The sequence below is a fragment of the Rhinolophus ferrumequinum genome, chromosome 21 (assembly GCF_004115265.2).
Source record: "Rhinolophus ferrumequinum isolate MPI-CBG mRhiFer1 chromosome 21, mRhiFer1_v1.p, whole genome shotgun sequence".
NCBI classification, from domain to species: domain Eukaryota; kingdom Metazoa; phylum Chordata; class Mammalia; order Chiroptera; family Rhinolophidae; genus Rhinolophus; species Rhinolophus ferrumequinum.
In genome coordinates, this window is record NC_046304.1 from 38,820,816 (window position 1) to 38,844,079 (window position 23,264).

Genomic DNA, 23,264 nt, shown 5'->3' on the forward strand with positions numbered 1-23,264 from the left:
ACGTAGGGAGATGGCCAAGGGGCACAGGGCCAGATTACAAAGTACCACGTCCATTATTTCAGGATCTTCATAATAATTGTGGAGGTGGGGAAGAGCAGGTATCACTGAGACCATGAGCTCATTTTTCAGAGGAAAAAGGTAAACTTTTTCCCCAAAACATATGGGAAGTTAAGTGTCAGGGTCAGGCCCCAAACTCCGGTTGTCTGCTGCAAGGCTCAGCTTTTTCCACCCCAGGTCCTTCGCCCATAGCAGCAAAGAGGGGACAGGAGAACTTATAGAAGAAGCAAGGGCTTTTATTAGGGTCTGGCAGACACGGTGGAGGTGACATCCCAGGCCTGGGCCGAGGAAAAGGCAAAGCAAAGGGCCCCAGAGCAGGAACCCAGCCCTTCCTGTCTCTACCAGCAACCCCTACCCCATCCCAGGTTTCTCCCTCCAGCTTCCCCCTGCCTCTGGAAACGCAGAGCACCAAGAACTGACAAGCAGGACCCTCCAGGGCCACAGCTTGGAGTGGAGTTCAGGATCCAGGCTTCTGTCCCCCAACAGTGGGAGAGCTGAGCTCAAAGCATTCCTCTCCACCAGGATAAAGTGGGGACGCTCCTTCTCTGTCCCCCAGAGCAGAACAAACTCTTGTTCTCTGTGATAGGGGAGAGGGAGTGGGGCGTGGGCTTCTACGCATGACCTAGGAAGAGACCAGAGGTGAAACCCCCAGGAGTTCCCGAGATTCCACCTTTGCACTTGCAGTGTCTCCACTTTTCCTTCCCATTGGCTCTGGTGAGCAGCTCAGAGTCTGGGCAGGGCGACTGATGGGCCAGTGGGGATCTGCTCCAAGACATCTGTGGGTTTCAGAGTGAGGGTTTCCCCAACACCAGATTCATCGATATATACATAGGGCAGCATCCCGGCAGCAAGGGAGCAGCTGCTAGGGGCTAGTAGGAGTAGCCACCCTTGGGGCCAAAGGGTTGGGCAGGGCCAGCCAGCTCTGGCAGGTAGGCCGGGCTCTCGTCCAAGTGGGACAAAGGGACTGTGTCCTCCTCACTGACCGGCCGGTCAAACTCGGCCTTGAGAGCTGGACGCTGATTGTCTGGGAAGGCCAGAGAGAAGAGGGCCTCAGGCTCGCACACGAACTTGTACACGTAACGTTCGCCAGCCACCTGTGGGAAGAGAGGGACTGGGTTAGCCTAGCTCTCCCTCCAGGTCATTGTAGGGTCCAGGCAGATGGCGTGGGGTCCATTTCTCTCCCATGCAGGTTCCTCCCTTCACCGTTCTTGTTTGCCTCTAATCTCACTCTCTCCATACTTGTGGCTTCTCAGTTACTGTTTAGCACTTTTTGAGGAGAGGGAAATGTCAGGATTGTCCACAATGTCTTGTCCCTTCTGACTGGTTCATTATCCGCTCCTACAGACTCACTGAGAATGCTCTCCTGCCCCCATCACCTTCCCACAGCCACTGCTGCCGCCCCCTTCCCCGTCCCTGGACCTTTAGTTCCTGACCTTCTGCATGATGCCTTTCTCATAATAATATCGGAGTGAGCGGCTCAGTTTGTCGTAATTCATGGCTGGCCGGTTCTTCTGGATACCCCAGAGCCTGGCAACCTGGGGGGATAGGAGACAGTTTTGGGATAGCGATGCTAGCTCAGAAGAGGATAAATGGGGGGCAAGTCAGAAAGAGCACTTGGAATTTTTAGTGCAAAAGGCTAAGCTGGTCCTGCAACTAAGCACCAGCCCACAGACCCAGGTCTGGTAAGAATTCAGCTTAGGTAAAGCGATGATGATGGTGAGGGCACATGCCACCCGTTCCTGGGTTCTCTCATGTCCAGCCCCCAAAGCTGTTGGGAGGTTCGGTGGGGACGTCTGAGAGGCCCACCTCCTCAGGCTCAATTAGTTTGAACTCCATCCCCCGGCCGGTCCAGGCAATGAAGTGGGCATTTGTTGGGTCATCCAACAGGGCCACCAGAAACTGCCACAACTGCAAGGCACCCCGGCGCTGGTAGGGCGGTCCCTCTCGGAATGCTCCAACTCCTTCCTGCTTGATGTCTCCTGCGGAACACAGGAAACAGGAGTGGCGAGTTTGTGCCTTCTGGTCCCCCAATCAATCCCCTCTCCCAGGGGGTCTGTCCATGCTCTTTCTCATGAAATGTCATGTAATTCCTGGGTGGACACAGTCAGAGGGCCTGGAGAAGACCCTGACCCTCTCAGGAACAGTCACTTCTCTGACCTTCAAATTTCTCAGGGACGACGCAGACATCATCTGGGAATGGTCGCACAGGTTTCTCATAGCCATAGCCTTGAGAAGGAAGTTGGGGAATCATCAGATCTGAGGGCTCACTGATGAGATCCTCGAGCCCAGAGGGAGTCCTTGAAACAGACCCTCCCCCAAGGCACGCAGCAGGACTCCCTCCTCCAACGTGGAGGGCATGGGTGGGAGGAGGGGGCTGCCTTACCAATGGTCCCGTCACCTGGAGAGGGCCCAGGGAAACCCTCTGTGTGAAGGTACATTGACGCACACCCGGGGACATCTGGGGGTGGAGAAAGAAAAAAGGGTGACGTAGGGTAGAGGCAGGGCAGCAGGCCTACAAACATCGAAGAACTTCCTGCCAGCCTGTTCTGGTTCTGTTCCCAGATGCCTGCCTACCACCAGTCCCAGGGGAAGTTCACCCAGAGGGGGCGTGAGGCTGGAACCCCTCAGCGAGGGCTGGCCCAGAGGTCAGGGATGGCAGCAACTGGGGCTGGGCAAAGCTGTTCCAGGAGGCCCAGGATTCCAGGGAGCAGCTGTTTCCTGTGAGTTTAGCAGGAGGAGGGAGGGGTAGGGATGAACCTCCGGGGAAAGGCTACAGTGTCCATCTCTAAGACTCTCTTGGAATGGGCTAACCTCCGGTCAGCAGGTCAGGTTCCCTGCCCAGTTTACATGTGAAGGAGGGTGTGAGGGAGGGTGGTGGGGAGGAGACTGCACGTTTCTGTATCTGGGGAAGAGGCAGTGGGCACCGGGCTGTTTTTTCAGGTCTGACAGCACATTCCACTCCGTTTGATTCCGTTCCATAGGATTGAAACCTCCCCACTCCACCTGGAGGCGGTGGTGTGAAGCCACCCATTCAAGTTCCAGCCCCTTCCCGCCCTCCCCCTCCACTCCCACCTATGAATGAGATGGTGAAACCCGACACCTCAGGAAGGAGGCGGGAGGGTGGGCTCATTCATGCCTCCATTTTGTGAATGGAATTCCTGACTCCATTCAGAGGAAGCTGAAGGGGGAGGGACAGGAGTTCAAGGGCATGTAACACGATCGCCTCCGGTCTACATCCTTTGAAGGTCGGCAGCAAGAGCGGCTCCCTTTTTTCCTGCATCTCTCTGCCCGGCCTGGCTCAAGCTTATGCCCCGGGTTTGAGGAGAGGCGCACTCTTCTGGTTCTCACTGGGGCACCCGGGGGGTGGGGTGGGGGTGGGGTGGGGAGGTTGTCGCTCATGCCCCTGCCCCTGAAAGACTGGGCATCAGGATAAGGGAAATTCGAAAGCTCTGGCCAGCTCTGAGCCTACTCTAATGGCTTATTTTTCTCATGCAAGTTTGCAGATAAACTCAAATTTGGGGATGGTAGCAATGTTATCAATCAAGTCAGAGTTCTCTGGGGCCTCCCTCTGCGTTTGGGGCTTTGAATTACAGCTATCTATGAATATGGCTGAGTGCATCTCTCTCCGGTCAACAACAGGTGGAACTAGAATATATAGCAGCCCCTACTTGGGGTGCCCAGCTCTGGCCAGAATGCTGGGTCATCCATCAACCTGGAGGCTAGAACAGGTTGTGGAAACCATCTATTAACCCTGAGTCCCAGTTGCGAACAATGAACCTGGCTAGCTGAAGTTCACGGTTCTCTTCATTCAAATCCCTTTGTATTTTTAAGCTTCTGTGGGGACAGGGAACAAGGATACATCCTATTGATCTTTGTATCCTTTAACTCCACACACTCCCCTCCTGGCACAGTACTTTGTTCTCAGTAGGAAATTCAAAGCCCAAACACTTGCTAAATAGAAATAGAAATGCCTTAACTTTCCTATTGAGTTACATGCTACCTGAGCGCAAGGACCTACATTGCATTTATCTTTTATCTGAATATAAGTTTACGGATTGAAAACAATGACAATTCTTTTGAATCTATGAAAAAAATGAATGGATGAATGGGTTGGAGGTATGAACTGGTAAACAGAGGGAAAAAGCTTATGGGAGGCCACTCCACCAGCAATTCCACCCAAACTCCCTCACCCCCCAGCATGTCTTACCTGAGTCATAGGTGAAGTCTGTCTGCTCCTGTTTGATCACCACCCCCGCCCCTGGGTACCTGTGCCCATTGACCCCACCCTGGCCCACGGCCAGCTGTTCATACAGGGGGTCAAGATATTCCTGCTTGAAGCTCTGCTGGGGGTAGGGTGGGCAGGGCTCCGACAGCTGGTGTTGGTAGGGGGCTGGGAGGGGTTCCCGGCCCCCTCCCTGAGAGGACGTGAAGGAGTGACAAATATCCAAGGGCTGCTGGAAGACAGAGCTGGATGTGGTTGGATGGAGAAGAAGAGAGAATATTAGGTTAAGCGCTCTGGTGCCTGGCACTCCCAGAGCTTGCAGAATGGGTTCTAGTGGGTGTTGTGTCAATATCCCTTCCCCCTACCTTCCCCACCCCAGGTCTCTTAAGGGCAGGTGGACAATACTCTGGGATTGAGGAAAAACTGCTGAGACTTGGGTCTACAAGTCTGGGGGTTAGGGGGTGTCTCCTTACCTATGCTCCCCGAGGTACCCATGGCCAGGGTGGGGCTGAGAGGTGCTGGAGGACCTCAGGAAACTCCGTTGTTCTGCCCGGGGAAAGGGCTGCAGGGGCGACTGTCCAGGGGCACCAGGGGCAGGGGACTTGATGGCGATTTGTCTAGGGGAGTCATAGGCACTGGAGTTGAGGGGGGAGATAGGGATGAGGGGGCAGAAAAGCGGGGCAAGCATCTTTGAACCCTTCATCCATCCCCAGGGAAGTGAGGGCACAGGGATTATGGGAGGAGAGGAGAGGATTCCAGGAAAGGAATGGCATGGACCAGATTCAGCCCCAAATGAACTTTTTCTCCTTTCCTAAATGCTAAAACTGGGTGTAATCTTGAGAACACCTCAACTAGCCCAGACCGCAGGGTTGGGCGGGAGTGGTTTCTCCAGGGGAAACAGATTCTGCCCTGGCCTTCACATACATCCCGTGAACCCCCTGCTGTGTTTTCCATCCTGACTACTCAGAGGAAATCCTGAGCGGTGCTGTTCCCTTACAGGAGCTCGGAAATCCTTTCTGTTCTCTAATTTGCATCTCAACCGTGGCCTCTGCTCCTAGGTGCCTCACTCCCTCCTCCAGACTACCCTTCACCAGAGCTCACCTGGAATAAAGGCACTGCTCGCCATGGTGGTAGGGGAGTGGCGGCTTCCTGCTGCAGGACAGGGCCGGGTCTGTGCGGGGACTCTGGGGCTCCTTCTTGATCCTGGTGGTGGGGCTGTGGAAAGCTACTGTGGGGGTGGGAGGAGGCAGAGCAAGGCCACAGTGTCACAGAGGAGGCAGTAAGAGCTTCCAGCACCTTCTGCTGAGAACCAGCTGGTACAGCCTCATCCCCTCTCTGGATCTCAGTTTTCAGAGAGTTGTAGTCAGACACTTTTAAGAACAGTTTGCCTATTTACATTATGTCTAGTTTTATACATCAGGCTAATGTCCAATATTAACCAAAGGAACGGTCTAAAGTTGAACATTTAATGCAACACCAACACCCCAAAAACACTTTTGGAGGAGTGAGCACCTCCAACCTAGGGCCTGTGGTTTTCCTGAGTGCCCTGGAAAATTCCAAGGAAGAGAAATGTTTTCTTATTTGGGGCTATAAAGAATCTTTCTTTTTCTGGTTAACGTTGGATATTAGCCCGCTTGCAAGTCAGCTGACTAACATTATACACATGCTCCTAATTATCTGTGAAGAACATTGGCCTTTCCTGTGGCTCCTGCTGGGGCTGAAAACTCCAGTCACTAGGCTGAGCAGCACAGAGTTGGCTCCAAGTCGGTGAGTGTGAGATTCTGTCTTACTGCAGTCGAGTCAACGGCCTGCAATCCACCGTTCCGATACCTGCTGTTTTTGATTATTTGTGTCCTGTGTCATTTCATTGGTGAAGACAGTTGAGAGTAAAGTATCTGACATTAAAGCTGGGTATCTCAACAGCAGCACTATTGATGTTTGGGCCAGATAACTTTTTGTTGTGGGGAGGCCGTTCTGAGCATTGTCGGGTGTTTGGCAGGGTCCCTGGCCACAACCCACTAGACAGCATCCACCTTCAGTTGTGGCAACCAAAAAAGTCCACAGACATTGCCACATGTCTCCTGGGGGGCAAAATAGCCCCCAAGTTGCATAAAAGTACCAGAATGGTAGAACTGGACCCTGCTGAACTTGTCCATACCCCTCATTTCAGAAATGAGGAAATGGAGGATCAGAGAGAAGTGTCTGTTCCAAGGTCACAAAGCTAGCATGGAGCAAGCCCAGAAGCAAGGTTTTCAGCTCCCCGTTACTGTCTTGGTCTTTGAGTCCAAACCCAAGAATGGGGAGCCCTGCCCTTTACCCCTTTCTTTAGGAGAGAACAAGTTGATCTTTTGTGATTCCCTATCCCTGTGACTCATTTCCTGCCCTCCCTCACTCCCCATTCCCTCTACCCAGGGCCCTCTACTCACAGTTTTCTGAATGGAAATCAGGAACAAACTGCTCATCACTATCTGGTACCTGAGCTGCAGAGAGAGGTCAGAGGTGAGTCTGGGGTGGGGGCCCTGGATGGCAACCCCTGGGAGACACCATTATAGTGGCCTTGCAGACTAGCACCCGCCAGAAAGAACAGTCTTCCTAGGACTGAAGGCAACTCCACCCCGGGTCCTAGTGCCCGCCATCTCTGGGCTCCATTAAGACCCTGGAGGGAACGCTGCAAGTTCTTGGAACCTGTCTGAACAGATTCCAGAGTCTTTTCCTGGATGCTTTGTCTTTATTCCCTCCATTTTTTCTGACGTGAAGATAGCCCTGCCCCTCAGAGTTTACAAAGGTCTCTCAAAGCTTACAGCAGAGTCATGTCTGAGATGGGGCAGGCATTAAAAGGAATGAGATCCTGTGGGCTTAGAATCATGTGGGGAGATTCTGAATCTTGAGCTGAGCCCAGGAATCTGCATTTCATACAACCTCGGGGTGAAATCTAGACATCTAGAGCCTGGGAAAGGAGATGGAATGGAGGTAAGAGGGTGGTTCAAAAGAGACTGACAATGGGAGAGGAGGAGGCTGGGGACACTGGCAGGTCAGTGTGCTTTGATGTGCAGCTGGGAGAGGAGGGCTTCCCAAGCATGGAGGTCTGAGGTGCACTCCCACTGCGCCCGTGTGGGTGACGCTGGGTTTGGGGATTAGGTAGCAAAACTAAAATAGAACAGCAATTCATCCATGGCTTCCAGCCTGGATATCCGGGCTTTGATTTCTAGTTTTTGTCATGGCCTCAAACACTCCTTCAGGTAGGTATGCAGCTGAGTACCTCCCCTGACCCCAGAGACTGCCCACTTTTGCCCCTCTCTCAAGAATAGAGATCACAGCCGGAAGGGGGAGGGTAGATACCAAGGAGATTGGTCTCTTGTTCCCTGGAGACAGCTCTCAGATTGGACAATGGGGAAGCTGATGGATAAAATGATTAGAGTTGGGAATGGCTGGCTGGTAAGGGCCAGGAATTTGAGGAGACGGCTGCAGAACACCCCCACCCATCCTGGCCTGTACAAGTACACACCCCACTCTCTACTGCTTCGCTCCTGGGCAAGGGCTCCGTCGTTTCTTCCTTGGATTTCAGCCACAGCCTCTGGTCAGAACTCCCTACTTCTCTCACTTCCTATAGTTAGTTGTTCTCCACATAACGGTCAGTGATCTTTTTACAACAGAAGTTGGATCGCTTCTCTCCCTTGCTTAAAGCATGAACCCCAAACTCTTCCCCTCGGCCTCCAAGGCCCCGCATGGTCTGGCGCTGCTTACCTCTCTGATCTGCCTCCCCTTGCCTTTTACTCTCTAGTGCTCTGGTCTCCTTTTGAGTTCTCAAAGCCCATCAGCTTGATCTCTCTTCCCCAGATCTTTGCCTGCCTGTTTTTCTCTGGCCACTTCCGTCTTCGCTAACTTGGTCACCTCCTCAGAGGCCTTCTCTAACCAACCAAACCCGAGCGGTCCCTCCCAGCCCTCTCTCGCATCCCTGTTTTATTATATTTTCTCCAGCACTTAGGGCTACCTGAACTTATTAATTTACGTTTACGTGTTTATTGTCCATCTCCTCTACCAGAAAGTTAAGCTTGCTGAAGGCAGGGGCTTTATCAGTCTGGTTCACGTAATGCCCCAGCACCCCGGAATGGAATGGGGTCTGGCTCAGAATAAACAATGCGTTATTTGTTGGCTCCGTGAACACACACACAATGACCCGTCCTCAGGCTTGTGGGAGCCAGCATGGTGGGCGGGGGAGCAAGAACTAAAGAGATCCTAACCAGCCAGCCCGTCCCTCAACCTGAGGGCTCCCCCTCCCTCTCCACAACCAGTTAAATTAGAAGCAGGTGCTCTGTGGGGAGCCCATCTCACAAGGAATACTTTAGGCCGTGGTAAGAAGATTCTCCATCAACTTGCTTTAAGTATCAGAGGTATCAAGTGTTCTAAAATACACATTTATAGATAGTTGACTTCTTGACAGAGAGACTGGTTGGAGGGGGTTAAGAATCAAAAGCCACCAGCAGCTAAAGAAGAACTTATGAAACGTCAGCAGAAAACAAGTCTACAATGATCAAATAAATCAGTCGGACATGAAATCTCTTCGCCAAAACAAACAAAAACACACAGGCAGCACACATTTTTTTTTCAGGAGCGCCACCAGGGCACAAAGGCAACCATTCCCAAACTGGCCTGAGTCAAGAATTTGGGGGCACTGTTAAAAACATGGATTCCCAGGCCTCCCCCACCCCCCCCAGTCTCATTGCATAGGCCACCCGTGGGGCCCAGGCATTTTAATTTTTAGCAAGTGCCCCTGGAGGCCCTTAACAATAGGCAGGTTTGGGAAATACTGGATAAAGAGCAGGTCGCAAAACCTGCTCGCTGCCCAGGGAAGCAAGGCCCAAGCTCATCCCTGCTGGCCAGGGGGCGGATGAACAACATTTCTCTCCGTTACTGAGGCAAGCAGGGTCCCCAGAGCAGGGGTAGGGGAGTGGGGCTACGTGCAGATCATGGGGGAGGCTGACGCACTCGGGGCTCCCTCTGGGGCTTCATTAACTGCAGCTTTCCACTGAGGTAATGGGCTGAGGGCTCTCCTACTGGCATCACAGGCGTCACATGATGCTAAAGAGCCCTAGGGGTCATCTTGCCGTTGCCAGGGCTTCAGGTTTAACCAGACACCCACCCCCCAGCAGTCCCAGAGGAGGCCACCCCCAGCACACAGACCACATGCCAGAAGAGGTGGTGCCACTTTTTCCTGAGCCAGGAGAAATCAGAAGAGGCAAAAATGGGCTGTGGTATAAACCCCAATCCCGGGTTGGTTCTTCCCCAGAACGCTGGCTTCTCTGAAAGGGGCTGGACAGGGCCTCAGTTACTCAGAGAATGTTAACAAAGATAGAAATAGGAACAGTAACACTGCCTCACGTTCCTGGAGAGCAGGCGCATTTCTGATGACCATGTTTGGTCTTGAGTGTACACCACTCTCTTTATTTGTTGACTTGGCTGAGGTTTGGCTGCCAAGCCTGAGTGCCCGTGTCTTCCCCCAACTCCATCCTGGCACTAAGGTTGAGTTTATCTGCCTGGGGACATGGCAGGTGACTAAAGAGGGATGAGAAGTGCCAGCCAGCATAATGCCCAAAGAGAATTGTAGGGAACGTCCCTCCAACAGGAGGGAGTGCTTGGGGGCGCCTCCCAAGCTGGGCTCCAGGAGAATGGGGAGGTTAAACCATCCACGCAGCTACGGCCACCCCAGGTTAGCTACCCACCTATACCATATAGGCCCTATATCCTTCTCCCCTTCCTAGGGTCCAATCGCAGGGTGAAGAGCCCTCTGAAGGGGTCCCAGTAGAGAGGTGGGGAGACATTCTCCTGAGCTTCTGCACCATTGTGTCACCACTGGCCTCAGCTCTCACCCTTACCCTGACCCCACTCTGGCAGCCTCTGTACTGGAAGGAACCGGTTCTCTATCTGTGGAGGGGACAGAAAGATGTAGAAGGAGGCATTGTAGCTAAGAAAGACTGGGGGAGGGGATTAACCCCATCTCTCCCCACAGACGAGCTGAGGCACCGATGTGCATGCACACGATTCACACACACCCTGATTCCTTTTACTTCAAGGCAGCACACGAGAGAAAATCCTCCAGGACACCCTTTACACACGGGGTCTCCTTCTGGACTTACAAAGATGATGGGGGAAACCAAAGGGAAGGGGACTAGAGACCTTGGAGGATTGGGGAGCAATGGTTCTTATGAAAAGGGGAACACAGACCCATCCCTTTGAGAATCCCATAAAAGCTATGGATCATTCTTCTCTTCCTAGGAAATCCATATTCCTTTGTATATGGTACACCTCCAAAATTTTCCACAATGTCAGAGGACTCAAGGACCCCCGCAGCCTATCTGCAGAGCTTCTGAGACTCCACAGACTCCAGCCTCACACAAAGGACATACATGGCCCAGAGTCAATGTTCCTTACTACAAATAGACCAAAGCCATTGTCCCTGAGGGTTCCGACAAGCCAGGAGTGGAACCCTAGACCAGAAGCAGCACGTCTTTTACCACAACCAGGCACAGTTTGGGTTTAGCCGACCTAAGCCTGGGTTTCCTACAGCAGCCTGCTCCTTTCTCCAGTAACTCAACAGATCCTAGGCACCCCCAAACCAGACACGCCCTCTTAGCCTCACTTCATCCCCCCCACATGCTGTCTAGAAAAACCCCAACCCCTAAGATAGCGGAGCTGTCTCTACAGAGCCCCACTCACACTGACCCCCAGTGATACCCAGACACCGGACTGTGAACCCACAGCCACAACAGCGGGATCTAATCTGGGCATCCCCCAAATTCTTCAGTCCCACCCACACTACAAGGACCTGCTTTCCCCAGACTGGGGGTTTAGGAAGAAATCAAGCTGAAGGAGGGCAGTTGGTCTCTGGTCCCCGTCCCTACTGACGCATACCCCACCACTGGCAAGTTTCCAAAGGAGCTAGCCCCTCCCTGCCACCCCAAAGCTCCCCCTGGGCTGCAGGGGTCACTGACCTGGTGGGAAGAGGCAGGAGAGGAGGCTGGGGTGGTGCTGGGATGGTGCAGGGGGACAGGGCCCCGGCAGCTGCATCTGTCTCCGCAGAGAGAGTGAGAAGGAGCGAGCGGCCTCAGCATCACCCCCTCAGGCCTGGCCGTCCATTGCCAGCTGGGAACCTGAGCTGCTCCCTCAGAAGGAAGGAGAGGGAACCAAGGAGATCCCAGCGCCCACCCCCCCACACACTCCGCCTTTCGATCCCCACCCCCCACCTCCCCACCCACTGGATTTAAATGTACAGAGACTCCCAGGGCAGCAGCATGAAACATACACATACACACTCGCTGTCACACTGACACACAGATAGACACCAGTACAATCTCTAGACCCCCCACCGCCAAGGGGTGGGGCTTCCAAGGTTGAGAGGAAATGAGGCTGTTTTCCTCCCCTTCCCATTCCTAACCCAGGCACAAATGGACCAGCTGCAGCCGAAATGCCAACCTCTGAGTGCACCCCTAGATCACAGCCCTGGGAGCTGCCCACTGTGGGGAGCCCAGGGACCCTCAGCTGACAGACAAGGAGCCTGGTGAGCCAGACAGAAATCAGGCGTTGGGAAAGGAAGTCTTTGAGAGACCGTGGAAACTGACACCTCTGCGTTCTTCAGTTCCAGCCCAGCTCCGGAACCCCAGGAGGATGGGCAAACTGGGCATAGCGCTGCCTGTAACTCAGAGCCGGGCACTCAGGGTTTGCAGAATTGGGAAGATGTGCACAATACCCCCAGCACCCCCAAGACCCCTTCAGCACTCATGCAGCTGGTCAGCCATGCAATCCACAAAATGTCTGGAGTACTTGCTCTATGCTAAATAGTCATTCTGTTTATCTATCTATCTATCTATCTATCTATCTATCTATCTATCTATCTATCTATCTATCTCACAGTGGTCCAGAGATCTAGTCTCACTCCAAGGACTAGTCAGGGGTCTTTCCCTTCTACCCCAGTCTTTTATAGAGGGTTTCAGAGGAGCTGGATTGGAGCTTAAAAAAATCACCAAGGATACAGAGGTGAGAACTGTGGAGATCCTAAGGAAGAGAAAAGCCTCCGTAAAGGTGTTGCTAGTGTGGTGGTTTCTTGGTTTTCAGAGTGTTAAAATAAAGGGACCCTAAGATGGGGGTGTTAACCCTTCCCTCTCAGAGGCTGTCTAAACACCATTTGTCTCCTACCTATAGCCCCACCAGCGACACCCTCAGGCGCCACCAAAACACATCAGTGAATCCAACCAGGAGACCCCCAGAACACAGTTCTCCACCGACCCAAGGCCCAGCTACTGACCCCACCCCAGCCAGCTTGTAGCTACAGCTAACCTCAAGGCAAACAAGAGGAGAAATTTGCCTGGGGTGGAGGATTTCAGGACGAAAGGAGGAGGGATCAGTACCATCAGAATTACAATCAAGGCTATTGGGGGGAGGCGGGCTAAACCCTCTTTGCCACAGTGCTGCAAAAAGAATTAATTAAACGTTTGTTGTTCTTTTGGCTCAGACAGTAACTTGTTTGGCACTGGGAGTTGGGAAGAGAAACCAAGGGGGCAAAAATCAATGTCTTGGTAACTCTTGAAGACAGGTAACAAATTAATTGCTCTTTCTCCTCATCCTCCTGTTCCTCACCCCCCCCACCCCCTACCCCAAACACCCCAACATACACCTCGGCCTGGTGGCTGCTGCCAAACAAACTTTGCAAATGAAAATTTCAACCAGGAAAACGGGCCTGGGGCCAAGTTCCATTCAAATAAGCAAATACCCCGCACAATGGTCTGATTCATCCCCAGGCCTAGTTACACAAGCCTGGCTCAGGGCAGAGAAAATAAATATCAATATAAGTGTCCACACTGGGCGCTGGGGAGAGGAGAGAGGCCGGGGACTTGGGGAGGGGCCCTTGGAGAGCTGCTTGAGGCCTGGGAGAGAGGAAGTGGGCTAAGTTGGAATGCTGGGGTAGAGAGCACCCCCACCTCAATAGAAAAGGTCACAAAACTACTCACCTTCAGCGAGCCACGTCTCCTGGAAGTGACTTAGATCCTGGAAGAGATCTGAGGGGTGAATAATGGAATTGGAGGTGAGGTGGACGTGATGGTGAGAGAGAGCCCCAGCGAGCCCGTTGATACCCCCGCCCTTGGGGTTAGGGGCCCAGAATGATCAGAGTCCCTGGGAAGGCGAGTCTTTTTGGGAAAAGGGAGGGGGTTCCCGGATCGGCCCTTGGCGTGTGTGTGTGTGTGTGTGTGTGTGTGTGTCTGTGTGTGTGTGCGTGTCGCGGTTTGTCTCTCTGGCTCTTTACCTTCGGAGTCGGGGGGCGGCAGGGAGCCGGGGTCCATGAGCTTCCCCTGCGGGACCATCAGCGCTTCGCGCAAGCTCCCATTTCCGGGCGATTTCTGCGGGGAATGGGAAGAATGCCCGGAGTTACCCTGAGGCCCGCTGGTCTGGAGCGGTGGGACTCAGGTCCCGGGGTGACTCGGGCCGGGCAACCCTGGACCCCACCGGGCCGCGGAGAAGGGGCTGTGGGGCGGGTAGGAACCCGGTACAGGGCGGGGGCGGGCGTGGAGGCCGGCGCGGCGCTCACGCTGCAGAAGGTGTAGGGCACTTGCTGGTCCAAGTATCCGCCTTTCATCCTCCGCTCCATCCGGCCGCTCCCTTCGGCCGCACGGCCCGGGCCCCGCGCGGGGGCAGAGACCTGGGAGGGGGGGCTGCGTTCGCACACTGTCCTGGGAAGGCAGGGGGTGGGGGTGGGTAAGGGCGGCGGGGAGGGGACCGTCCCCAGGCTCTGGGTCCGACGGCAAAACTTCTCCGACTCACTCAGGCGATGGGGGGGTTTCCGCTTGCTGAGCGCCACCACTCCCCTCCCGCCAAAGGAGGTCCCACCTGCTCCTGGGAGCCTGACTCGCCGTTTCGGCTGCCTTCTGCAGCCCTGCTCTGCCCAGGCTCGGTTACATAAGACGCGCGCGTGTGTGTGTGTGTGTGTGTGTGTGCGCTCGCGCGCTGAGGAACCGGCGAGGCGCGCACCATTCGGGTGCTCACAACTCCCGCGCCCCCTCCAACCCTGAATCCCAGCGCCTCCCACCCCCGGCCCTGGAATCTGCGCTGGTGGCAGTGAGCGAGTGTGGAGTGTGTTGGAGGTGAGGCGAGGAATCACCAACACTCTCCCTCCCTTCCCTTCCCGCAGCCTCACCTGAGGCCGGGGCTTCAGTGCTGGAGCCGCGGGGGGTCCCGAGCATGCTCCGGGGCCGCAGCGAGGGCCGCGGGGCTAGGCCGGAGCGAGGCGGCCCCGGCCCCAGGTCCCCCGCGCACCAGCTTGTTTTCCCGGCGCCGCGGACAGTTGTGAGCCCGGGGGAGCCGCTGATTGGTGCATTTCCTCCTCGGCCTCGGCCTTTTCTCCCCCCCCCCCCACCCGGTTCCCTTTGTTTCATTGACTTTTGTGAATGAAACCCCAGGGCCGGGCACGCCCGCCAATCCGGAGACTCGCTTGGCCAAGCCGGGGGGGCGGAGTTTCCCAGCCGCGAGGGCCAATCAGAACGCAGGGGCTGGCTCCCGACTTCATTCACGGCTTGGGCTCCCATTCATAAAAAAATAAACTCTTCGCGGCCGGAGTTCATTCAGAAAGAGCTGAGAGAAAAGGAGGGAGGCCAAGGACCTGATAGCTTCTCCGCGGGGCTCGGCGGTGGCCCTGGGTCTGAGGCTCGGTGAGCTCCGCCGGCTGGCGTCTGCACGCGTCTCTGTGTATCTGTATGTACGTGGGAGTGTGAACATGTCTGTCTGTGTGAGCCTGGGGGAAGGCGAGTGGACTTGTGTGCCCAGAGGAACAATAATAACTAACATTTATGAAGCACTCTTCTTCCACATGCTCATTTCATTCCCATAACCTGGCGAAGTGGCTCTATTGTTTCCATTTACATAGATTGGAAACGAACACTCAGAGGAGCAGTGACTTGGCTGAGGTCACTCAGTCAGCTAGCTGCTGGGGTTTACAGCTCCCAATCCCCCACATTCTTCTAACAGCCCTTGGAGGCCACAGTTAAATAAATTAAAGCTATGTGACAACAACTAATACATGGTAAGCACTCAATAAATGAAAGCTGGCACAGAATCCAGGCTTTTCCTCAAGGGTCTGCTCTGCAGAGCAGTTCTGTGACCCACTTTCTATTGATTGCAGCAGAAACCAGAGCCCCCAGCTTGGACCTCTGAAAGGACAATTCCTCTCCGCCATCTTTCCTCTTATCCAGAGAGCAAATATAGGGTATTAAGGAGGCCCCAGAGATCTGATGATCTGAGGGCAGGACTAGTTTCAGTTCTAGCCAAAAAAGCTGGCCATAGTCTCTGTCACTACATTTATTCACTTCATTCAGTAAACATTTATTGTGCCACAGTGCTGGGTGCCAAGCAGGAAGCAGTGACCAAGACAAGCACTTGATGGGAGTTGGGCTGCTTAGGCTGCAGCCATGGGGACACACGGGACACAAAATTCCCCAGGCCTTTTTTCTGAGACAATTCTGAGTCTACAGTCTATGCACTTCTTTGAAGAGAGCCTGATTTTGCTTCCTGCCTGTTTGTGATAAAACACAAGAGAATGGCCAAACCCCAGGGCAATAGGAGCTGCCTTCAAATCAATCTAATCTACCACTCCACTTTATAGGTAAGGCAGTGAAGCTTCAGAGAAGGAAAGGATACACGTGAGCTTTCAGTTGGTTGGGATTAGAGCTGAGACTAGAATACCAAACCTCTAGCACCTGTTTAGAACTCATTCCACAAGACCATCTTGGGCAAATGAGAATAACTTCCTCTCTTCTCTGCTGAAATATTCTTTAAGGCTCATGACTACTGCCCCTCTCCTCCAGGAAGCCTTCCAGATAGCCTGAATCAGTTCCTTAGGGTCCTACAACATTCTTGCCTGTATCTCTGGTGTGGATGTCTTTTAGGCCTCATACCGGTAGTATCGTAATCCCGATGTATGTAGAGCTCTCCAGGGCTCCAGGAAGTCTCTTATGCCTTTGTAATTCTTCCCCCAGCCTGCTTCACACTTATGAGGGTCCCATGAATACTTATTCGGTGAATAGTTACAATAAAGACAAAACTAATGGAGCTTAGCAGCAACCCTGCCCAAGGGAGGAGAGACAAGCCCAAGCAAATCCCAGATTCAGGCTGGATGGAACCAGTTTAGTTAGGGAGGAGCTTGTGTGTCCAGGCCCAGACAAGCAGGGGAGGAGGACAGAGGGTTCTTCTGGAACGCAGTTGTGGTATAGTCTCAATGACGATGACGGAAATTCGGGCAGGTCCTTGAGAGGGCACTCCAGTTGGGGGCTCTCTAGGGGTGCCACTAGTTCTGAGTTTTTGCTTTTTTATAGTGAGCTCCTGGCTCCCTGGAGAGTAACTGCTCTTCCCCATTCCCCATCCAGGGACCCTCTCCTCTGTTTCCTGTTCAGCATGCAGGCTGAGTGAGAGAAGGCACCCGTGCTGCCACCACTGCTGTTACCTGGCCTCCTGTTCAATAACACCCAGGCTCCGAGTAGTAAGATCTCCAGAGAGAGCATCTGAGCTTCTTCCAGGGCTTGAGATAGTTGGTGGAGAAGAAGGAATAAAGCGGCTGGAGATTTCCACAGTAACCAACATTTACTTGCTATCGCTGCTGCAAGGACTGGACCTGTGTTAACTCATGCAGCCTTCACAGCAGTCCTGTAAGGTGTCCCCATTTTACAAATGAGGAAACTGAGGCCTCAAAAACACACATCTACTCCAAGAGTTCACTCAACAGACTGAGTATACCCCAAACGAACGAGGCACAAAGACTACACTTTGAGGGAACACATAACGAGCTGGGTGGAGGACAAACCTGAGCCAGAGAGTACACATGGACACCCCCAGATTAAGGATGCTTCTGGACGCACAGCTTCAGGGAGGACGCGCACACAACTCCCTGACATCCCCCAACACACTTTTGGTGGGGGTTGCAATAGGTAAATGCTTCCTCCCCTCTAGCATATTGGAGCTGGACTCTGAACAGTTTTCCAGGAGTCTAAGTTATAAAATGTAAATGTATGTTTTAAATATGCAGATGCTTGTACCAAGGCACCCCAAAGCTGGAAGGTTGGATTTCTGGGGTAAGAAGGGAGAGGAAGCCATTGAGACACTTGGATCAGACTAAGAGGCTCAGCAGCCAGCAGCGAAGCAGGCTCACCTCGGGCCTCCAGATAGGCCTTCCGATATAGTGGCAGGGGGCTCGGTGATCTGTAAACCTGACTACGAAGGGAGAACAGAAATGTCTTCAAAGGCCTGGCTTGCTTGATGTCTGGAAGAACTGAGAGTCCTAGAGACTTAAAGGATGGAACTTAGAGGGTAACCCAGGGAGACAGCTTGGTAAGGCCAGATAGATAAGATAAATGGGGTTAAGTGATGTCCTATGTCCCTTTAGTGTCTCCCAGACTGGAATGGTTACCTGCGGGAATGAACCAGAAAGCAAAGTCAGGCGGTAGGGGTGGAGGACATGGGGTCTTCCCAGGGGCTGGTGAGTCAGGACCATCAGGGAAAAAAAAGTCCCACTCTTGGATTTCCTTTTGTCCTTGTCTCACAGCCCCACTTTCACATTACTTCCTGTAAACTGTCGGGGTCCTGAACCCAGGGACAATGGATGTGCAATCCCCTGAAACTAACAGCCTACATCGGTCTGTGCGTCCATGTGTGTATTTGCTGAGAAGAGTGTCTATTGGGTCATCACAGAGCAGGTCTATGAAGCTCCCCTCCCCAGGTTAAGTACCACTCTCCTATGACTTTTATCACAGATGGCTTTACAAGATTATAGGTCTTGTCAATATATATTACCTTAAAAATGGTTGGAAAGGCACCACTTTTGGAGAATGTGCTTGGGAGGTGGTAGAACGACTTCCCTTGTTCTTCTTTACTTTCCACTTAGCCTGAGACCTCTCATGCGACCCACAGAACAGGTGACCCTCCCTTCAGGTAGCTGGCTGGGAGCATGTTGGGTTAAACAAAGAAAGGTACACAGAAAGCTGGTGACTTGCTCAACTCCCGAGGGTACCCTCGTGGAGGAGAACTGTCTCAGGAGAAAAGACAGAAAGATGAGGCCTTGGGTGGAGACCGGGCCTCTTTCCCTTATGTTGTAGGGGTGGGATGTCCTTGGCAGAATCAGGAGGAGACAATAACCTCAGCCTGACTCCCGTGGGATCTCCTACTGCAGACGGAGCCACTGCATTTAGGAATCCGAGGTGGCAGGTTCTGGTTCTGGGAGAGACTCTCCTCTGGGGTGACAGCTGTGATATTCTCAGCAGTCAGCAGTAAAGCAATAGACAAAATGACACCAATGTGTGGCCAAGCCAATCAATCCCTGATTTTAGGATTCTTCTTGGGGGGTCACCTTTTGGGGAGCTGTATAAGAACTTGTCAGAAATCCAGTGAGGAGCATGGAAATATTTTTAAACAAGGATGAATAAACGTGTCCTCCTTTCATCTGGAATATCGTCCCAGGAGGGAAGGTTGAGCCTAATGCTGGGAAAAGAGTCTGGGAGGCCAAAGAGAGACCAAGGGTACGCCAAGGAAAATAATTTTTATTTTTCAAGGGTGCTGATGACTTCATCTTTTCATATTTGCCGCCTGCAGCAGCTCAGGACTCCCCCAAAATGTAAAACCTTCCTTGTTCTGTTTTGTCTCTTCCCCTATTGGTTCAGATTTCAACCCTCTGCTTTTAAAGATTTCTTTATTTTTTTTATTTTTTTATTGGGGAAGGGGAACAGGACTTTATTGGGGAACAGTATGTACTTCCAGGCCTGTTTTTCCAAGTCAAGTTGTTGTCCTTTCAGTCTTAGTTGTGTCGGGCGCAGCAGCTCCAGGTCCAGTTGCCATTGCTAGTTGCAGGGGGCACAGCCCACCATCCCTTATGGGAATCGAACCGGCAACCTTATGGTTGAGAGGATACACTCCAACCAACTGAGCCATCCGGGAGCTCAGCTGCAGCTCAGCTCCAGGTGCCCTGTTCAATCTTAGTTGCAGGGGGCGGAGTCCACCATCCCTTACGGGACTTGAGGAATTGAACTGGCAACCTTGTGGTTGAGAGCCCACTGGCCCATGTGGGAATCGAACCTGCAGCCTTCGGAGTTAGGAGCATGGAGCTCTAACCGTCTGAGCCACCGGGCCGGCCCTCAACCCTCTGCTTTTAGATGAAGTGCCCCAGCTCAAGGACAGGCCCTCTCTGAAAGCTGCAGGATATAAGATTTTATTTTTCCTTTTGAAGTTTTCCCCTTTCTGTCAAAGAGAGACAAATGGACAAATGTCAGCAGCCTAAAGGATTGGAATGGAATCTGTGCCAGTTGGGCAGAGTCCAGGATGTTCCCTTTTTTAATTAAGTGCGGACTTGAATTATGAAGGCCACAGCTCCCCCTGGGTGGGGCTCTGCCACGGGAAGGTGATTTCTCTCCTGAAAGATTAAATGTCGTTTATTCCACTTAGTCTCTCCTCAGTTCTCTGAGAGTGTCTATATTTGCTTTTGCCATCACGAATTATGGACAATCGAGTGGATGCCCCAGCTCACTAGGGCAGCAGCAGGGAACCCCATAGCTGGCAGAGGCCTGAGCATTTGACTCATCCTGGACTCTTTTTTGGGGGAATGGTGGTGGAGGTAGGGATTCCTGGTTTTATTCCTGAAAAATTTCCTTCCAAACAGAAACTCTTAACCCCCTCTGTCCCTGTCTGTCACGCCCACCCCACCCCACCCCTGACTACCCCTGAGGCTCTAGGGCTTCCCTGTGACTGGGGGAGCTGCTGCTATAGATTTATGTCTCCTGTTGATTCTCATCTATCCTGCTGGGCACCCCAACCCAGATTATCTGGTAATTTACAGACAAAATTATTAATTTACGATCTGGGGCCATGGAACCCTGAGCCAAGGAAATGACACTCCTCCTGGGTGAGGGCAATGGTTTCTTCCCACTCCGTGAGGACCAAACGCCTGGGTGGAGAAGAGCATGGCATAAAGGAAGGACGTTGTGGGGACACATGCTGAGAGGACACAATACCTAACCAGATGGGGGCTACTTCTGGATCCCAACTGGAGTTTCCAAAATATGGTGTCTGCATGTACACTTTACACTTGACTGTTTTCTTAAGCCTTTTCAGATAATGTTACCTTACTCTGTTTTCCCAGCATTCCTCCAAGTAGGTTCTTTTAGTTCCATTTTATAGTTGAGCACTCTAGAATTTGGAGAGCAGTTTGCCTTAACGTCACCTAGGGTGGGGAAGTAGGAGAGGGGACTAAACTCCTACCTCCTGATTCTCATTCCAGGGCTCCACCTAACTCCAGGGGAATCTGCTTCTGAGCCAAGTAGGGACAAAGCAAGTGTGCTCCTCAGCCTGATCCCCAGTCCTCTGATATCCTGACCCACCTGACCCTCCCCTCCCTGACATTTCCTTTTTAATGTTCTTTTTTCTCCCTATAAGTCCCACTCTCCTGTTAAGAAATACCTGTTAGGGTCTTGTTAATTGTGAGTCTTCTTAGGGGGTGGTTCAGCATTTTCTTAAATTGCACATCAGACATGAATGTCTCCCACAAAGGGAAAACTGATTGGGGGGGGGGAGCATGTTGTTCCCTAGAAATTGAGAATGTAAAGTATATTTAATTAAAATGATAAATCTGATTTTCAGTTTTGTTTTTACTACTGCTAAAACTAATCTATTTTATGCACGTTTGCAGAAGGCTGCAGCCATCAAATCAGAGAATATTAGAGCTGTGAGGCACCTGGAGATCTTTCTGGGCTAAACCCTTCATTTTATAGACAAACTGAGTCTCACAAAAAAATTAAATAAAAAAGAAAAGAAAAGAAAGTCTCAGATTGGGGAAGAGACCCCTGAAGTTCCAGTGATGTGTGAGGGGCTGGTTCTTCAGGGCTATACCTTCTGTCCCTACTTAAACATACTGGTGTACTCCTCTCTCTTTAAATGTCTCCCCTTCCCCCTGAGTCTCCAAAGCAAACTCTGTTGGGAGGGGCTTGGCCTCGGGAGCCCCTCCCCCCACCTCCCAGTTGGTACCAATTACTTCTCCATCCAGTTTCCTCCCTCTGACCTTCTGTGGCTTTCCGGGCTGAATCCTTACTCTGGATGGATCTCATCTGGTGAGATTTTATTTATTTTTATTTTTTAAATTTTTACTGGGGAATATTGGGGAACAGTGTGTTTTTCCAGGACCCACCAGCTCCACGTCAAGTCATTGTTTTCAATCTAGTTTTGGGGGGACTGCAGCTCAGCTCCAAGTCAAGTCGTTTTCAATCTAGTTGTTGTGGCAGGATCCATCAGCTCCATGTCGTCTTTTCAATCTAGTTGTGGGGGGCCGCAGCTCAGCTCCAAGTCAAGTTGTTTTCAATCTAGTTGTTGAGGGCGCAGCTCAGCTCCAGATCAAGTTGTTGTTTTCAATCTAGTTGTGGAGGGTGCAGCTCACTGGCCCATGTGGGAATTGAACCCGGGACCTTGGTGTTATGAGCACTGCGCTCTAACCACTGAACAAACCTGCTGCCCCCTCATCCGGTGAGATTTTAAATCATACTTGGTTCTCTCTATTTTTCTCTCTGCCTTACGACAAGGTAGTAACCCAGACCTTTGTTTTTCTTGTCCCAGCTATGTCTGTCGTGTTGAAAACAGAAGCTGTGAATTCATAAAATGTGAATCCACATTTTATGTCGCTTTTGCTTAAAAGAAGGTTGTAAATGTTGTGAAATGTTTCTTTGAATAAGTAAGACAGTTACATGGTACAAAATTCAAAAGTCATATAATGCTCTCCGGTTTAATTCTATAATCTCTCCCCTGGCAACCCATTTTAACTTCCTAGAGGCAGCTAAGGTGTTCAATGTCTTGTGCATTGTTGGTGATACAGACCATTCATATGTCCTGTATTCATATGTACACACACCCACATCACCAAATACACACCTCACAGATACATTAATCCCCTCTCCTTTGTTTACACACGTGGTATAGAACTGTGAGTACTGTGACATGAATGTATCAAGAGCCAAAGAAACTTCATCTCTACAGAGCCTGGCATAACCACAGCACATGTAGTTCAAGAAGCAATGTATGTAGATCCAGAGAACAAACATGGTTACCAGATGGGAGGGAGGTGGGGGGCTGGGTGAAAAAGGTGGGGGGGATTAAGAAATAAAAATTGGTAGCTACAAAATAGTCATAGGGATGTAAAATACAGCCTAGGGAATACAGTCCATAATATGATAATAACTATGTATAGTGCTGGGTGGGTACTAGACTTATTGGGGGGATCACTTCATAAATTATATAAAGGTCTAACCACTATACTGTACACCTGAAACTAATATAAACTAATATTGATTGTCAACTGTAATTGAAAAAAAAAAGGAAGCAATGTATGCAGCTGGACTAGAACTTTTGGAGGTTGTTCTGTGTTATAATGGTTGTGCCCACTCCCTTACCTCCCATACAAATAAAAATAAAGGCAATATAAACCATAGAATAAGTTAGAGGAGGTTCAGACAAGATTTGATTTTCATTCTGACAACCGATACCAAAGTATTTTAAAGAAAAAATAAATTTGGTGCTTCCGCTTTGGTGGAGGCCTAAGTACAGTCTTAGTCTGACTGGGGTTACTTGACGTGGGTTCTGACATAGGCCCAGGTCCAAATCCTGGTAGTGCCTCCGACTGACTTCATGATCTGAGCGAGTCAGTGAATCGCTCCGAGCCTCAGTTTCCTCATCTGTACAATGGGGATAATAAGATCTACCTTGGCTCTTGATTTGAATTACCTTGTAGGAGAGTGGGGACTAGAGATAACGTGTTGTCAACAATACCTAGTTAACAGGAACCAGCCTCCTTTCACCCTTATAGGTGTGCGTACACACACGTACAGATCTCTTCCCCTTGCACATCTTCACTTCACTGCTTCCTCTACTTTAGGCCTCTCCTACAGTAGATGGAGAAGGAGATTTGAGAATCCTCAGGGGCGAG

General features: G+C 51.7%; 1 protein-coding gene and 1 long non-coding RNA gene across 10 annotated transcripts; one reads left to right on the plus strand and one right to left on the minus strand.

Annotated features, from left to right (window-relative positions):
• Window positions 1–279: 279 nt before the first annotated feature.
• Window positions 280–14,666, minus strand: ETV4 (ETS variant transcription factor 4). Of its 9 annotated transcripts, none has more exons than XM_033089563.1 (13): window positions 14,463–14,666; window positions 13,857–13,967; window positions 13,575–13,668; window positions 13,282–13,329; window positions 6,706–6,759; window positions 5,381–5,507; window positions 4,753–4,914; window positions 4,265–4,524; window positions 2,441–2,515; window positions 2,215–2,283; window positions 1,864–2,036; window positions 1,491–1,592; window positions 280–1,151 (listed from the first exon to the last, which is right to left on the minus strand). In XM_033089563.1, the coding sequence occupies exons 2-13, from the start codon at window positions 13,914–13,916 to the stop codon at window positions 927–929; spliced, it is 1,449 nt and encodes a 482-aa protein (XP_032945454.1). In that variant the 5' UTR covers window positions 13,917–13,967; window positions 14,463–14,666; the 3' UTR covers window positions 280–926. The 9 variants fall into 9 exon arrangements, with proteins under 9 accessions (XP_032945454.1, XP_032945456.1, XP_032945455.1 ...); XM_033089565.1 differs by having other exon boundaries at window positions 13,857–13,998; XM_033089564.1 differs by lacking the exon at window positions 14,463–14,666 and adding an exon at window positions 14,090–14,436.
• LOC117012985 (uncharacterized) lies at window positions 13,084–18,585 on the plus strand. The gene is made up of 3 exons (XR_004421256.1): window positions 13,084–13,355; window positions 13,864–13,866; window positions 16,684–18,585. It is a non-coding gene; the product is annotated as an uncharacterized LOC117012985 (long non-coding RNA).
• Window positions 18,586–23,264: the final 4,679 nt, after the last annotated feature.

Bases quoted from the DNA above. Each gene is read 5' to 3' on its own strand.
- ETV4 (XM_033089572.1), bottom strand. From the start codon at position 14,508: ATGCTCGGGACCCCCCGCGGCTCCAGCACTGAAGCCCCGGCCTCAG. The intron at 4,525-4,752 runs GTAAGGAGACAC...AACCACATCCAG, and splicing joins GGGTACCTCGGGGAGCATAG to CTCTGTCTTCCAGCAGCCCT. The intron at 1,152-1,490 runs GTCAGGAACTAA...CTCTTCCCACAG, and splicing joins AGAAAGGCATCATGCAGAAG to GTGGCTGGCGAACGTTACGT.